This window comes from Meriones unguiculatus, chromosome X, assembly GCF_030254825.1.
Source record: "Meriones unguiculatus strain TT.TT164.6M chromosome X, Bangor_MerUng_6.1, whole genome shotgun sequence".
In the NCBI taxonomy this organism is placed as follows: Eukaryota; Metazoa; Chordata; class Mammalia; order Rodentia; family Muridae; genus Meriones; species Meriones unguiculatus.
In genome coordinates this window covers 9276087-9294722 of record NC_083369.1, presented here as the reverse complement: position 1 = coordinate 9294722, position 18636 = coordinate 9276087, and the positions used below count along the sequence as shown (strand labels likewise).

The 18636-nt window shown below is 37.0% G+C and overlaps 1 protein-coding gene across 2 annotated transcripts in view; it reads right to left on the bottom strand.

Annotated features, from left to right (window-relative positions):
• Hdx (highly divergent homeobox) overlaps nt 1–18636 on the bottom strand; it is a 170565-nt gene that overhangs the window by 114942 nt on the left and 36987 nt on the right. For both annotated transcript variants that reach the window (XM_060374777.1, XM_060374776.1), the window contains one exon: nt 5194–6300. In XM_060374777.1, the coding sequence (XP_060230760.1) occupies nt 5194–6300 (1107 nt within the window). The remainder of the gene's footprint in view (nt 1–5193; nt 6301–18636) is intronic.

Here is an 18636-nt window from a genome sequence, read left to right as displayed (position 1 = left end):
ATGCACATATTTAACAGTGAGAGGTAAAGAAATACAAATGAGAAAAACATTAGGTATTTGATTTTTTGAGCATTAGTTGCCTGGAAGCAAAGGATAAATGATGTCTTGATACATAACTGTTTTCCACTCTTCTCCCTACTAAGACTTTATCAAGGCTGTAAGATATAGATTAGCTTTACAAATTATTTTTTTAATTTATTTTTAATTAATTACCATTTATTCACTTTGTACCCCAGCTGTAGCTCCCTCTCCCATCCCTTCCCAATCTCACCCTACAAGTTACTTTTTTAAATATTATCATTTCTAGATAAGCAACTATTAGGCATACAAATTTTTTTCATTAAGTTTAACTTTTCATTATTTTTTTAAGAATGATGTTTAAGAAAGTTTATGAACAGAACAAAATTCTTGCAATTCACAATCAAGATGCTTTTTTGAGTTTATTTGTACATAATTCTAGTAGTTAAATAAAGATCAAGAAAATTGGAATTCTAAGATGTGTAAATGAAATTAGAAAAGGTCCTCATATATAACATAGAAACCCAAATTTTATTCGCAATTTGTGACATACTGGTTGCAAAATAATGCAAAGTTATAAGTAAAATGATATAAATTTTTATCTGGAATGATTTTTTTCTAATTCAAAGGCACTGGGCAGTATATAATTACAAATTTAAAATTAAACCCTCCATAATATTTCATTATCTAATTTTGCTCACATAAAAAGACATTTGAGAAAATATAATTGCTCATTACCAATTTCAGAAAAGATACCAGCCAAATGTTAGCATTAAGTGTTGAATACCTTACTATAACCGAAATGAAGTAATTTTATAACTGGCTAGTAACACATCAGAGCTCCAGGCAGCAATAGAAGATCCATTTTTGTTAGTAAACTACCATCTTTAGTAAGCAGTACTAGTGTTTTTACCACAATCTTCCCTTCGCACACAACTCTGTTGAAGCCAAATACAGAAACTTTGTTTCTTTTTGTGTTAAACACCAAAGCTGTTTTCTGCACTAACCTTAGGTGCTTGAATGTAGTAACACTGTAGTTTGAAAAAAAAAAAAAAGAAAGAAAAACAAAACAAAACAAAACCCCAGACTGGTTAGTAACAATAAGAACTAGGAAGCTCTAGACACTTGTTCTGTCAAGACAATAGTTAATAAACAACTAGTTGCATAGAGGTGAGAGAACATAAGCAGAACTTGGGAATCTGAGGCAGGAGGATTACAAGACTGAGTCAAGCCTATATAGGTAGTTCCAAGCAGCAAAGACTATATGTTGGGTCCCTATGTCAAAACAAACAGACAATAATAATAATAATAATAATAATAATAATAATAATAAAGTAGTGAAAGACTAAAACAGCATCGTAGAAGCTCTGAAAACCTGTCAAAATCTACAGCAACTAAGCAAATGACTAAGAAAATGCCATGGTGAAAGTGGTTGTAAAATGTATGACATTTTTACTGACCATTATTAGAACTGGTTTTTAGTGTGTCATGACATGACTTGAAGACAGTTTTGGCTCAATTCCTAGTCTCTTCTGTGATCAAGAAGCAGACTTAATTGAATTTTTTCATTATTGTAATATGTCTGGGGCTGTCTGAGGGATTGGTCTCTTTATCTATGAATTGGAAGTTCAGATATCCTAAAGTGGTACAAGTAAGCTCTCAGGCTAGAGGAAATGGTAGGAAAGAGTTGGCAATGGCTGTGAAAGTTTTAAGGGGAATGCTGGTCCACAAAAAGGTAGAGAAAAATATTAGTGATTGAGGATTACGACAGATAACTAATGGCTCCTCAAGAAGTAAGAGTGAGACTTGGACAAATTAAACAACTTTAACATAGCGTTTAAAACAGAGGACTTGGTAAATATGCATAAGGACTTAGAGAAAACCTATGAAGGGACTAAAAGTCCGAAACTTTATGCAAGAACTAGAAAGTTTATTCTTCCTCAAATTATCAATGTGAAAGACATTATAGTATATGCAAAGAAACAGGACACTAGTGTCTATTGAATGAAAGGAAAGAAATTTAAGAAACTATTCCAAGAGAAGCTGCATACATTGGGTTCATTAACAAAAAGGTTTAACATGTTTGTAGCAGCTTTATTTGTAATAGCCAGAACCTGGAAACAACCCAGATGTCCATCAATGAAGGAATGGATATAGAAATTGTGGTATTTTTACACAATGGAATACTACGCAATTAAAAACAAGGAAATCATGAAATTTGCAGACAAATGGTGGGACCTAGAAAAGATCATCCTGAGTGAAGTATCACAGAAGCAGAGAGACACATGGTATATACTCACTTATATAGACCTATAAGATAGGATAAATATACTGAAATATATACACCTAAAGAATATACAAGTGGGTTTTATAGTAATGGGAAGAGGGACTGCCTCTGATATAATCTGATAGGCCTGTTCTTTGATCAATTCCCCTGAGGGGAGAGCAGCCTTACCAGGCCACAGAAGTTGACAATGCAGCCACTCCTGATGAGATCTGATAGCCTAAGATCAGAAGGAAGGAGAGGAGGACCTCCCCTATCAGTGGACTTGGGAGGGGCAATCGAGAAGAAAGGGGCAGGAGGGTGGGGCTGGGAGGGGAGGAGGGAGGAGCTTATGGGGGATACAAAGTGAATAAACTGTAATTAATAAAAAATTAAAAAAAGAATATAAACAAGAAAGAAGACCCTGGGTATGATGATCAATCCTCACTTAGAAAGACAAATGAGATGGACATTGGATGTAGGAGAAAACAAGTAACAGGACAAGAGCCTACCATAGAGGGCCTCTGAAAGACTCTACCTAGCAGTGTATCAAAGCAGATACTAAGACTCATAACCAAACCTTGGGCAGAGTGCAGGGAATCATATGAAAGAAGGAGGAGTTAGTATGATGTGGAAAGGATATGAGCTCCACAAGGACCAAATATATCTGGGCACAGGGTTTTTTCTGAGATTGTTTCTCCAACCAAGGACCATGTATGCATATAACCTAGAACCTCTGCTTGGATGTAGCCGATGGTAGCTCGGTATCCAAATGGGTACCCTAATAAGGGGAACAGAGACTATTTCTGACATGAACTCAATGACTGGCTCTTTGACCACCTCCCACCCCCCAGGGAGGAGCAGCCCTGCTAGGCCACAGAGGAGGACTTTGCAGCCAGTCCTGATGATACCTGATACACCAGGGTCAGATGAAAGGGGAGGAGGTCCTCCCCTATCAATGGACTTCAAAAGGGGCAGGGAGGAGAGGAGGGAGAGAGAATGGAATTGGAGGGAATGAAGGAGCAGGATACAGATGGGATACAAAGCTAATAAACTGCACATAAAGTTTAAGAAATAGTTTTTGGATTTTATTCAGACTTCATGATACTGAAAAAGTAAAAAGAAACAAATAAAAAACAAAAACTTCTGGTAGATATACAAAACAGATAAAGAACAAAAGCGTATTATTAACCAAAAATTAAAAATTACAAATGAAGGCATCAAGACAGGAATAAAAGAAAAAACCTTTAAACTAACATATCAGAATAGTCCTTTTTTGTCAATAATTACTTTAAGTGTAAATGGATTTTATTCTTTAGCCAAACTATAGAGTGGCTAAATGGAGAAAACAAAAACAGGATTCAACTGTCCTCTGCCTACAATATTCTTATTTTAGATTCAAAGGCATCTATAGTCTGCAATTAAAGGTATGGAAAAATATACTCTATACAAGTAATAAATAAAAGAGTACCAGTGAATTTACATTTAATATAAATTAATTTATGTTTAAGATAGGACCTAATTATGTAGCCCTTCAACCAATAGTAAACATTATTATTATAATTAATAACACTGTGTGGGAATGTCGGCATATGCCTGTAATTATGACACACACAGGAGGCAGAGACAAGAGAATAACAAGAGGCCAGTCTTGTCTACATAGACAATTCTGGCCTGTCAGAACTATGTATCAAGTCCTGGTGATGAATAAAAACAAATTAACTAATCAACTAATAAACAAACAAAAAGAATAAAAATGAAGATGTGTAAAGTGAAGAGGATATTAATGGTACAATTCAATATTACATTAAGTATGCTTTATGCAACAAACAAACAGAAAAATGAATTAATTTTCAGAAAAAAAAACTAGTAATCATGATGTCCAAATTCCTCATTGTTATGGTCAGATCTCAGAAAGAGTACTCCCAGTACTACATCAATGTTTTTTAATTTTTCTTCCCTGATCCTTACTGTCTCTGTCTTTGTTTTGAGACAGAGACTCACTATGTGGCCCAGGCTGGCCTAGAACTTGTGATGTATATTAGAATGGCCAGGAGCTTGTGGTGATTACTGATATATACCACTACAACCAGCCATTGCTTCCCATTTTGAGTTATAAAATGTAAGGTAGAGAGAGTTAAAAGAAATGGTCTGTTATATTGGGAATATGGTGGGAACATATTTCCTTCAGTATTGTGGTTGAACAGATAAGGTTGTCTAACCAGTAGCAACGATACATAGTCAACATCCATACCCTCTTATTCAAATTCTCAAAACCTTATTTTTATGGGAGAAGATCTTAAGAACTTCATAGTTAAAGAGAGTATTTGAAACATAATCAGACAATTGAATACGTAAAACAGCAAAGAAAAAAAATCCTGTTTGGTTTCTAGGTCTAATGTTTATTTAAAATCTTACTCTGGATATATCTTTTCCCAAGGAGTGCCATACAAAATATTATCTGATTAATATTCAATTTAACATTTTAATCACACATCTTCTTTTAGACAAATGAGATGGCTAAACTGCTTCAAGCTCTCAGTTCTCAGCTATTAACATCTAGAGTGCAGACTGACTTGGGTGGATAACCAATTTAATCTTATTTTAGATGTGGGAAATACTATATTCCTATAAAGGTACCATTTCTTAACAAAATTTTTTAATGTCAGAAGTAAGGTGTTATTAAATGTCTATATTCCTTTTTATTTTTTAAAGACCTCAGCATTTTTAAACATGATAAAGAAAACACAACATTCTTCAAGGTGTTGAGTGCAATCCACCAATTTCAAATAAAAGTCTCAAATTACTTCAAAATATGCATGTGACCTAGGCAGTAATACAACTGTACACAAATGTCATTTTTAAAACAAACATGCCTATAAAAATGTACATAAAATAAATTTATACCTTACCTGGTAATTGTTTTGGTTTTGTGATAACCTCAATTGGTTTGATGATACAAAATGTGGAGAACAATTACTCCGTGATGGATTAGTATTACTGTACATACTAGATGCTGTATGCAATGAGGTCCGTGGTGTCAAATGGTAGTCTCTATTTTGATACAGTACATTGTCTGACAAATCTCTAATATTCACCATTTGTGAATTTGGTAGGTTTCTTCCTGGTCTATGTAAAGTTGTACTTTGGTTCTCAGCTTGAAGGGAATTGCCACTTTCATAAAACCTTGAGTAGCTTGTTATCTGTGCTCCCATTGATGCCAACTCTTCTTCTCTGGCATATTCATCTTCTGCATCTCCAGTCTCCATTGCAATGGACAAAGAAGTTCCTTCTGCTGAGCCAGGCTTCTTTGTGTTATTTCCTCCCAGAATTCTCTGAGGGTAATCACTGACTGCCAATGAAAACACTTCACGAATTTCCAAGTTTTGTGTTCTACAGTAAGGGTCTCTAATGGTTGGCTTTTGTGCACATAAGTTATGTGATGCCAGACTTGCATGTTCAGGTTTGTATGACCTTTGAATACCAACTGGTTCAATTTTGCAAGGTTGGTGGCACACAGATGGCTTTGGAGGTACTGTCATTTCAGAAGCTTGCACCGGAGAACTTCCATAGGTTTTCTTTGTGTGATTGTACACTGAGTTTCCAGCATTTAGTACACTTGTCTGTCTTGACAAAATAATTGTCTTTTCCCCTAGGAGCACAGAAGCATTTTTGCAGTGTGCTACTTGTCTTTGAACAGGAATGTGCAATTGAAATTCAGTGTCATTTTTACTGGCTGGTTTCTGAATAGGAATTTTATGTACTTCTGTAATTTGTGTATTTGTATGCTTTGTTGTCCCTTGCTTATTTGATGAGTTTGCTGGACTGTATATACCAGTTACAATGACATCATTATTGGCAGAAGTCCAAGAAGATTGCTGGCTTGAAGGCCTGGCAATATTAACCACATTTCTGACAGTAATGTCTGGAACTGCCAATGAGGTAGCAGAAATAGTTCCTGCTGTTCCTGATTCAGAGTTCTTACTACTCATTTTCCTCCGCTTATTGCCAACCCACGTCTGAAAGGATAAAAAACAAAACAACAAAAAAAATGGCAATATGAAGAAGTCAGCATCAAACTTAGAAAAACTCATTTCTAAGTAATAAGTTGTATTTGTGTCATAGAAACAACACCTACACATGGGCAAAAAAAAAATCCAATAAAAGACAAAGAAACCGAAATATAAGAGAAAACATGATTAAGGGCTCAAAAAATACATGAAAACTTAGTGAGAACATATTACTTCTCCTCTCTGTCATGAGATCCATCCAATTAGTATGTACTAAGAATTGCAAAAAAAATGTTTAAGAATTCTAAAATTGCTTATATCTTTTGACCTATTAAATGATTTTCTAGGAATGTATCTTAAAATGTAAATATAGTTTGATCAGTAATAACTCTCTGCTTTTACCCCTGTCCACAGCAAAAAAGAGCTTCTCTAACCAAAGATGAAAGAAACACTAATCTGATTATAAACATAGGTACCTAGACAGCAATTTCATGAGGGGATAGTGTCCATTTTGTAAAATAATAAGCCCTAAGCTTCCCCACTAGGGCTGATGACTTCCCCAGCCATGGGGTTTTGACAAGGTTTACATTGCCAGCATAGATTCTTTCCTGAAGAACTGAACTCACTGAATCAGAGTGGTTGGTTACCTAATTAACTGACTTTCGCCCCTCCCTTACTCCCCAAATATAAGCAGATAATAATAGCTATAGGGAGGGCATACCAGGTTCCAAAATCCTTGAGGATGTATAGGCAATTAATAGCTTCTGAGGTAAGAAAAACTTTAGTGGCATATCTTCTAATAATGAATCCATGATCCTGTAGATAATGCCTTACTGAGTCCCCAGAAAACAGCACTAATGAAAAGTACAATCATCAAAAATAGATACCAAAAAGAGACAGATGACACACACAGGAAGAAATTGAAAAGGGGCAGCAAAGGAGAAATATGACTAGGTGGGAATAGAAAAGGGATTGTCAGGAATGGGAGGTAAACTGTAAACAGTAATGGGAAGTGAATATTATAAAAAATGTTATATACATATATGAAAATGCATGGTACAATTGATTATTATGCATAATTAATATATGATATAACTATTAAAAAGTAGGCACAGATGTAGGCAAAATTTATAGTTAATCATATTCATTATAGACTTATTTATAATATAAAAATATTAAAACACACTAAAGGTCAGCTCTTTAATTAGAAAAAGCTCACAATATTATTAATCAAATGTATATATATAATCTCCAGGCTTAAGGACTTCTATTGTATATATACATAATAACATGGTTAATTTCATACTACTATTTATATCATTTTCATAAATATTCATTATTATATACATTATTTTGTATACATTTTCTCTAATACTAAAGAGAAATAGCTAAACATTTATATTTTCTAAGTGCCCTAAAATATATATAAATCTTGCTTTCCTCAAACCTTCACTTTGAATCTTCTGTAGTTTTTACTAGTCTGAGAATTGAAAAAAACATGAGTGTTTTGATTGAATTTTTTTGGTTACTATATTATTTTGATAGATCTTATCATGCACAATACATATGCCTATTTTTATATTGAGATATTCCCCTTTTTAAAGTAATTTATAAGAGAAATTTTCTATAAGATAGTAACTTGGTTACACAATACCATTATTTTGGTTTGTCAAAGATTTATTTACTATATTTTGCCCTTTCATCTACTGAAAAAGTTTTATACAATGAATGTGCACTACTTTTATGAACGAGAAAAAGCTAAGAATAAAGGTAATACAATAAGTTGGCATTTAGGATTTAATTATAAAATATATTCTTCTAAATAAGTAATTTATTATTCTTAGTATAATTTTCCTGAATCATGGTTCTTCATAGAATACACAATAAAAATATTGCGTTCCATAATATGATTATGGAACTTTAAATTAAAAATGTAGAGCAGGCCAATCAGTTTATGTCAGAGACACTCCCTGTTCCCATTACTATGGAGCCCACTTGCACACTGAACTGCCTTGGGCAACATCTGTGCAAGGGTTCTAGTTTATCTCCATCAATTTTCCTTGGTTGGAGTATGAGTCTCAGAAAGAACCCCTGTGCCCAGACTTTTTGGTTCTGTTGCTCTCCTTGTGGAGCTCCTACCTTATCCAGGTATTATTTCCTACTTCTTTCATGAAATTCCTTGCATGCTGCCCAAAGGTTGCCCATAAGTCTCAGCATCTGCTTTGATACTCTGAGGGAGAGCAACCCTACCAGGCCACAGAGGAAGACAGTGTAGCCACTCCTATGTGATCTGACAGACTAGGATCAGAAGGAAGGAGAGGGAGACCTCCCTTATCAGTGGACTTGTGGAGGAGCATGTGTGGAGAAGGGGGAGGGAAGGTGGGATTGGGAGGGGAGGAGGGAGGGACTTATGGGGGATACAAAGTGAATGAAGTGTAATTAATAAAAATTAAAAGAAAAAATGGAAAGAAAAATGTATATCATATTATAAACTACTAAAACAGTATAATCTCTTAAGAATTAAACAAAATAAATGAGTAAAAGAAAATCTTAAATAAACTTGTCTCACACATAAGTGATGTAAAGTTGATTTTTGCAAATTTTTAATGATGTACTTTTGAAAACCTCATAAATTTTCTAAAATACAGTGGTTACAGAATGCATAGAAACATTAAATATAGCTGTAATTCTGTATGGACTAGATTCTGCAATGACTATTTTATATTTTAGCTAGTGCTGTTTTTTACATTATATAAATGAAAAACTGAGGTTCAAAAACAGCAACTTTGGGAAAAATATCTTGTCAAGCGAGTAGCAAGGATTTAAAGTGAATTCTGCTTGATCTCAAATGTATTCATCCATTACCTCTTTTAAAGTGACTAGAACTTCCTGAACTAGTTATCTTTTGACTATCTTACCTTCATGATTATATTTTCAATAAAAAAGTGTTTCAGGGTCCTCCTTCTTGCTCAGCAGATGATCAATACTCATACAGAAAGGCAAATCGGATGGACATCAGAAGAGGGAGAAAACAGGGAACAGGACAGGAGCCTACCACAGAGGACCTCTGAAAGACTCTAACCAGCAGGGTATCAAAGCAGGTACTGAGACTCATAATAAACTTTTGGCAGAGTGCAGAGAATCTTAGGTAAGAAGAGGGAGATAGTAAGACCAGGAGAGGACAGGAGCTCCACAAGGATAGCAACAGAACCAAAATATCTGATAATCCAGCCAAGGACCATTCATGGATATAACCTAGAACCCCTGCTCAGATGTAACCCAAGGCAGCTCACTATCCAAGTGGAAACCCTAGTAAGGGGAACAGGGACTGTCTCTGGCATGAACTCAGTGGCTAGTTCTTTGACCACCTTCCCCTGATGGGAGAGCAGCCTTGCCAGGCCACAGAGGTGGACAATACGGCAAGTTCTGATGAGACCGGATAAGCTAGAGTCAGATGGAAGGGGAGGAGGACCTCCCCTATCCAAGAACTTGGAGATGCACATAGGAGGAAACGAGGAAAGAAGGGTGGGATTGGGAGGGGAGGAGGGAGGGGCCTACAGTCATGATACAAAGTGAATAAACTTCAATTAATATAAAAAATAAAAATAATTTTAAAAAAGCAGGTGCTGAGACTCATAGCCAAACTTTGGGCAGAGTGCAGGGAATTTAATGAAAGAAGTAGGAGAGGAAAAACCTGGAGGGGATAGGAGCTCCACAAGAACAGCAACAAAACCAAAAAATCTGGGCACAGGGGTCTTTTCTGTGACTGATACTCCAATCAAGAACCATTCATGGATAACCTAGAACCCCTGCTCAGATGTAGCCCAAGGCAGCTCAGTATCTAAGTGGAATCCCTAGTAAGGGGAACAGGGGCTGTCTCTGACATGAACTCAGTGGCTGGCTCTTGATCACCTCCCCCTGATGGGGGAGCAGCCTTACCAGGTCACAGAGCAAGTCAATGCAACCAGTCCCGATGAGATCTGATAGGGTAGGGTCAGAGATATGGGGAGGAGGACTGCTCCCCCAATCAGTGGACTTGGAGAAAGTCATCGGAGGAGTAGAGGGAGGTTGGGAGGGATTAGGAGGGGACAAGGGAGGAGACTACAACTGGGATACAAAATGAATAATTTAATTAATAAATAAAATTTTAAAAATAAAAAATTAATTAAAAAAATAAAAAGTAAAAAAAAGAAAAGATAAAGTGTTCTAGATATAATATAGGATAAACATACTAAAATCTATACTCCTATAGAAGTTAAACAACAAGGAAGACCCTAGGGAAGATGCTCGACCCTCATTCAGAAGAACGAATGTGACAGACATCAGGAGAAGACAGGGAACAGGAAAGGAGCCTATCCTAGACAGCCTCTGAAAGCCTCTACTGATCCAGGTGTGGAAGCAGAGACTTGTAGCCAAACTTTGGGCAGAATGCATGGAATTTTATGAAAGAAAGGAGGGGACAGGAGCTCCAAAGGGAAACCAACAGAGCCAAAAATAAAAATAAAAATAAAAACCGGAACCCTGGGAGCCCTGAAGAGAATGTTACCCAACCAAGGACTATGCAGGATAGGGCCTAAAACCCCTGCTCAGATGTAACACATAGACTCAAGTCTCCCAGTGGGTTCCCTAGTAAGGGGAGTAGGGACTGTCTCTGGCATGAACTCAGTGGTAAGCTCTCTTATCACCTGCCACTGGAGGGGGAGTGGAGTGCAGCCTTGGCTGGCCAAAGAGGAAGACAATGTGGCTAGTCCTGATGAGACCTGATAGGCTAGGGTTAGACAGAAGGGAAAGAGAACCTCCCCTATCGGTAGACTAGGGAAGGGCATAGGGAGAGAAGAAGGAAAGAAGATGAGTTTGGAAGGAGATGAAGGACTGGACCACAGCTGGGATACAAATTGAATAAAGTTTAGTAAATGATAATAAAACAAGTGCTCCAGAAAATGTGATATTCCCATTTGCTTCACATGATGTAGTGGTAATTTTAAAGTCACTTTTTGACTTCCTTGAACAAGACGAACATGATCTTCAAGCAAGATCTTAAATATATGTAAGTATAAATATCCACAAGAGAAGAAAAAAAATACCTTTTCGGATAAACATGATTTCCCAAAAGGTTATATATTTATACATATATATATATATATGTTATATATATATATAGATTCAAAAAATGCATAAGAATGATGTATTCTTACGTGTCAAAATATATGCCACTAAAATTTTAAAAAAAATTGAGGAAAAACAAGGTGAATTGGTAAAATTTGAATCCTGAAACAATTATACTTAGAGGACATGTCTGGACCTTATATCTTACTTATATAATTTTATCATTATATATGTAGTTGTATATTATATAATAGAATATACAGTTTGATACACTTTGTACACATCAAGAGTAAAATATCATATACATCTGAAATTCAGCTATCTAGTAACCTAGAAACCTCATTTGTCTAGAGCACAGACAACACAAATGTCACAAGATGAATTGATATTGTTCATTAATATAGTTTACTAAACTTGTCCACTTTCTCTGATTTTACATGTACTTTGAACAGATACAGTATCATACTTTTCTACAATTAAAAACAAAAAAATAAATAAAAGTAAAATCAGTAGTAATAACATGGACTTAAGGCAGAGGACTCCAAGATGGTGGTGACTGGTGCACATGATTTCTGAAGGGCAGAGGATCCTAAACACCAAAACTGGTGAGTGTATGGGCAGCTAAGGCCAGAGCATGAACTTTGAGGCTTCCTGGTCTAGAGGGAACAACCCTGAGCTGAGACAGATTGGATCAAGACCCCAAGTGAACATCTCCAGGGTCTGAGAGTGGCAAACAGTCGACCCCCTGCACTATCGACTGCAACAAGCCTGGCTCTTGCAGCTTCCAGGGGCTGAGGTAGCAGGGAGGGGGAAGAGTGCATAACCCCAGGGATGGGTTATCTCTTTACTCTAATGGCAAAACAGGGGACCAATATCTGAGAGTAGAAAACTGTGGGTCCTCTGACATTGCCGCATATGCCTGCCAGTGAGTTCAAGCAGGCCCTCTGAGCTTTCCACAAAGGCATGCCAGTGACTGTATATGCAAGACAGCCAGATCCGGGGTCCCTCTATGCAAGCCACCAGACTTGGGATCGCTCCCATTCACACCCCTACTGAAGGCAACACAGGGATCTCAAGGACAACATTCTCAACATTGAAGCCTCTTGTGGGGTCTCCCAGTGAAGTCCAGCCAAACAATTCCTGGAAACAATTCCTGGAGCCAAGATGGTGCAGCCCAGACAGATCTGAGCACCTGGAGCACAATACAAATACAGAATGATGGGCCACTGAGACATTCAGGTCACCTGCACACACACACACACACACACACACACACTGTGCCAACAAACTTCACCTACACCACAGCCAGCACTTAAGCTCCTCCCTTACATCCCACCCTTCCAGGCAGGTAGACTCCCAGACACACTCCTGTGCTTGCACACATGCACCTGTGACCTTCCTCCCTCAGCTGCATCTGAAACACCAACACCCACTCTCAAACTAGTGGATCTCTCTCATCTTCCTGAAGAATGCTCTCTACACCAAAGACAGACCCAGTCTGCAGTACATGCTGCAGGAACAGCAAATGTTAGAGATAAACAGATGGCTAGAAATTGGCTTAATAACACATCCAGCATGTGTTGTCACATTCATAGAGATAACCAAGAACCCCTGCACAGATGTAGCGCATAGCAGTTCAGTGTCCAAGTGAGTTCCATAAATTGGGAACAGGGACTGTCTCTGACATGAACTCAGTGGCTGGCTCTTTGATCATCTCCCCCTGAGGAGGGAGCAGCCTTACCAGGCCACAGAGGAAGACAATGCAGCTACTCCTGATGAGACCTGATAGACTAGGATCAAATGGATAGAAGGGGAGGAGGACCTCCCCTATCAGTGGACTTGGATAGGGGTGTGGGAGCAGAAGGGAGAAGGAGGCTGAGATTGGGAGGAGAGGAGGGAAGGGACTACAGCTGGGATAAAAAGTGAATAAACTGTAATTAATAAAAATAAAAATTTAAAAAAGAACACATCCAGCAAAAATCAGGAAATCATGGCTTTACCAGCAACCCCTCAAATCAATGAATATTATAATTCATCAAAAACATAGGAAAGTGATAAAAGAATCCATGCTTGTCCAGTTATAAGAGAATCATAAAGAGGAAATGAACAAAAAAATAGAAGCCATCGTGGAAATACAGGAATCCACATTCAAACAGATGAAGGAAATGCTACAAGACATGAAAACAGAATTAGAACCAATAAAGAAAACACAAAGAAAACCCTGGAGCTAGAGAATTTAGAGAAAAGATCAGCATCACCAACAGAATGCAAGAGATGAGAGATGGAAGAGAGAACCTCAGGCACTGAAGAAACAATTGCAAAAATTGAAACATCTCTAAAAGAAAAGGAAAATTGGAAAAGTTCCACAGACAAAAATTCCAGGAAATCAAGGACGCCATGCAAAGGCATAATCTGTGAGTAATAAAAATAGAAGCAAAAGATGATTCCAGGCTCCAAGGTCCAGAAAATATTATCAAGAAAATCATATAAGAAAAATTTCCCAACTTAAAGAAAGAGATGTCCATAAACCTACATAAGGCCTACAAAACACCAAATAGACTAGACCAAACAAGAAACTCCTCACATCACATAATTGTCAAATGACTAAATCTACAGAACAACAACAACAAAAATAAAAAATAAAAATAAAAGAAGCAAGGGGAAAAGGACAAGTAACATATAAAGTTAGACCTATTAGAATCATAATCAGATTTCTCAACAGAATCCAGGAAAGCCAGAAAGACCTGAATAGATGTGCAGACTCAAAGAGAACACAGACGTCAAACCAGAGTACTATGCCCAACAAAATTTTAATCAACATAGATGGAGAGAACAAAATATTCCAAGACAAAACTAAACTGAAACAATATCTATACAGCAACTTAGGTATGTGGATGATACTAGAAGGAAAACTCCAATCTAACAAAATCAACTACAGCCAAGAAAACACAGGACATAGGTAACTTCACAACAACCACACACACACATACAAAAAAAAAAAATCAAAAGAAAACAAGCACACAAACACACTATTACCACCACCTCAACAATAAAGAGAACTAACATTCATTGGTTACTGTTTTCTATGAACATCAACAGGCTCAACTCTCCAATAAAACTACAAACACTAATAGAATGATTGTAGAAAAAGGATCCAGAATTATGCTGCATCCATGAAACACACTCCTGCACCAAAGACAGATACTACCTCAGAGTAAAGGGATGAAAAAAGATTTTTCAAGCAAAAATACCCAGAAAACAAGCTGAAGTAGCTATCCTAATATCTAATAAATAGACTTTCAACCAAAATTAATCAAAAAAGATGAGAAGGGACACTTCATTCACATCAAAGGAAAAATCCACCATGAGGACATCACAATCCTGAACATCTATGCCACCAATACAAAAGTACCTGCATTCGTGAATTAAACATTATTAAAGCTCAAACCACACTGATCCTAACATCTTAATAGAGGGAGACTTCAATATTCCACTCTCTCCAAGGCACAGATCATCTTGACAAAAGCTAAACAGAGAAATAATAATACTTACAGAGGACTTAAATCAAATGGATCTAATAGATGTCTACAGAATTTATCACAAAAACTCAAGAGTATACCTTCTTCTCAGCAACCCAGGGAACTGTCTCAAAAATTGACCATATAGTCAGACACAAGGCAAGTCTCAACAGGTAGAAGAAGACTGAAATAATTCCTTGAATCCTATAAGGCCAAGATGGCCTAAAACTAGACCTCAACAATAGAAATAGCAAAAAAATCTACACACACATGGAAACTAAATAACTCTATACTCAGTGACAGATTGGTCAGGGAAGAAATGAAAAAAGAAATTAGATATTTCCTAAAATTCAACGAAAATGAAGGCACAATTTACACAAACCTATGAACACAATGAAAGCAGTGCTAAGAGGAAAGGTCATAGCACCAAGTGCCTCCAGAAGGAAGTTTGAAATATCTCATAGAAGCAAATTAATGGCACACCTAAAAGCCCCAACAACAACACCAAAAGGAGCAGACACCCCATAGAGGAGTAGACAATTGGAAATAATCAAATTCAGGGCTGAAATCAATGAAGTAGAAATAAAGAAAACAATTCAAAACAATCAATGAGACCAAGAACTGGTTCTTTGAGAAAATAAACAAGATAGAAAAACCCTAAGGCTAACTAAAAGGTAGAGAGAAATTATCCAAATAGGCAAAATCAGAAATGAAAAGGGGGATATAACTACAGACAAGGTCTTACTATAAAAGCCTATATGCCACAAAATTTGAAACTCTAAATAAATTGGACAATTTTCCTGAGATTCCATTTACAAAAGTAAATCAAGATGTAGTAAATAGATTAAATTGTTTATATCCCCCAAGGAAATAGAAGCAAGCAGTCATCAAAAGTGTCCCTTCCAAATGAAGCCCAGGACCAGATGATTTCAGTGCAGAATTCTACCAGACCTTCAAAGAAGTGCTAACTCCAATTCTATTCAAACTATTTCACAAAATAAAAACAGAAGGAACATTACCAAACTCATTCTATGAAGCTACAGTAACCTTGACACCTAAACCACACAAACATAAAAACAAAAAAATAAGAGAACTTCAGACCTCTCTTATGAACAATGATGCAAAAATACTCAATAAAATATTTGCAAACTAAATCCAAGAACACATAAAAGATATCAATCACCATTACCAAGTAGGCTTCATCCCATGCATGCAGGGGTGGATACAAAATTAATTCAAAAAATCAGTAACCCTTTTATATAGAAAAGACAAATGGGCTGAGAAAGAAATTAGAGAAACAACACACTTCACAATAGGCGCTAATAACACAAAGTACCTTGGTGTGACTCTAACCAAGCAAGTGAAAGACCTGTTTGAATAAACTTCAAGTTTCTGAAGAAAGAAATTGAAGAATATATCAAAAGAAGGAAATCTCTCCAAACTCATGGATTGGTATGATTAACATAGTAAAAATGGCCATCTTACCAAAAGCAATCTACAGATTCAATGCAATTCCCATCAAAATACCAACACAATTCTTTACGCACCTTGAAAGAACAATTTTCAATTTCATAAGAAAAAACAAGAAAATCTGAGAATTGCTAAAACAATCTTGTATAACAACAGATCATCTGGAGGTATCTCCATCCTTGATCTCACGCTGTATGACATAGCAATAGTAATAAAAAATGCATGGTATTGGCACAGAAACAATGATGGACCAATGGAATGAGAAATAAACCCATAAAACTACAGATACTTGATTTTTGACAAAGAAGCCCAAAACTTTCAATGGAAAAAAAGACAGCATCTTCAACAAATGGTGCTGGTCTAACTGATGTCTAAATGTGGAAAAATACAAATAGATCCATATTTATCACCCTGCACAAACTAAAGTCCAAATGTATGAAAGACCTCAACATAAAACCAGACACACTAAACCTGTTAGAGGAAAAAAGCAGGGAAGAGCCTTGAACTCATTGGCACAGGAGACAACTTCCTGAAAGGAACACCAACAGCACAGGCTCTAAGAGCAACAGTCAATGAATGGGACCTCATGAAACTGAAAAGTTTCTGTAAAGCTAAGGACACTGTCATAAGAACAAAATGACAGCCTACAGACTGGGAAAGGATCTTCACCAACCTTTTATCTGACAGAGGGCTAAATCCAGAATATATAAAGAACTCAAGAAGTTAAAAAGCAACAAATCAAGTAATGGAAGACAGAGTTAAACAGAGAATTCTCAGTAGAGGAATATCAAATGGCAGAGAAACAAAGAAATGCTCAATGTCTTTAGTCATCAGGGAAATGTAAATAAAAATGACCCTGAGATTTCACCTTATACCCATCAGAATGGTTACAATTAAAACCTCAAGTGAAAATAAATGCTGGAGGATGGGGAGAAAGGGGAACTCTCCTTCATTGCCGGTGGTAATGTAATTTTGTTCAACCACTTTGGAAATCAATCTGGTGTTTTCTCAGATAATTAGGAATAGTGCTACCACAATATCCAGCTATACCACTCCTAGACATATATCCAAAAGATGCCCAAGTATACTACAAGGACATTTGCTCAACCATGTTCATAACGTCTTTATTTGTAATAGCCAGAATCTGAAAACAACCTAGATGTCCCTCAATGGAGGAATGGGTACAGAAATTATGGTACATTTACACAATGGAATAATACTCAGCTATTAAAAACAAAGAAATCATGAAATTTGCAGGCAAATGGTGGAAACTAGAAAATATCATCTTCAGTGAGGTAACCCAGAAGCAGGAAGACACACATGGTATATGCTAACTCATAAGTGGTTATTAGACATACAATATAGGATAAACATACTAAAATATATAATCCTAAAGAAGCTTAACAAAGAAGAACCTTAGGGAAGATGCACAATCCTTATTCAGAAGGGTGAACGCTATAGACATTGGAAACAGGAGAAGACAGGGAACCAGACAGAGCCTATCACAGAAGGCCTCTGAAAGACTCCACTGATTGGGGTATCAAAGCAGAGCCTGAGACACATAGCCAATCTGGGCAGAATGCATGGACTTTTATAAAAGAAGGGAGAGATAGAAAAAACTGGAGGGGACGGGATCTCCAAAAGGAGACCAGCAGAGCCAAAAATACTGGGCCCTGGGGGCGCTGTGGAGACTGGTAGCCCAACTAAGTACCATGCATGGAGAGGACCTAAAACCCCTGCGCAGATGTAGCCCATAGAGTCATTCTCCAAGTGGGTTTCCTAGTTAAGGGGAGCAGGTGCTGTCTCTAGTGTCAACTCAGTTGCCAGGCTCTCTGATCACCTGTCCCTTGTGGGTGGTGGGAGAGGGGGTGCGGCCTTGCCAGGCCACAGAGAACAACAAAGCAGCCAGTCCTGATGAGACCTGACAGGATAGAGTCAGATAAATGGGGAGGAGGTCTCCCCCTAGATGAGGGTCTTAGTAAGAGAAGTGTGATGGAGGTTGGGATCTGGAGGAGATGAGAGATTGGGCCACAGCTGGGATACAAAGTGAATAAATTGTAATAAATATCCATAAATTAATAAAAAATGAAAATAAATTACTAATTAAAAAGGAGGGAGCAAAGGATGCAGGCTCAGTCTCTGAGCAACCACTACAGGTGTGTGTGTGTATACAAGAAAATGGAGGTATTAAAATTAAGAGTTCTGACTACCTGGACTCCAAAGGATATTGTTTTCTTTTTCCTCCAAACAT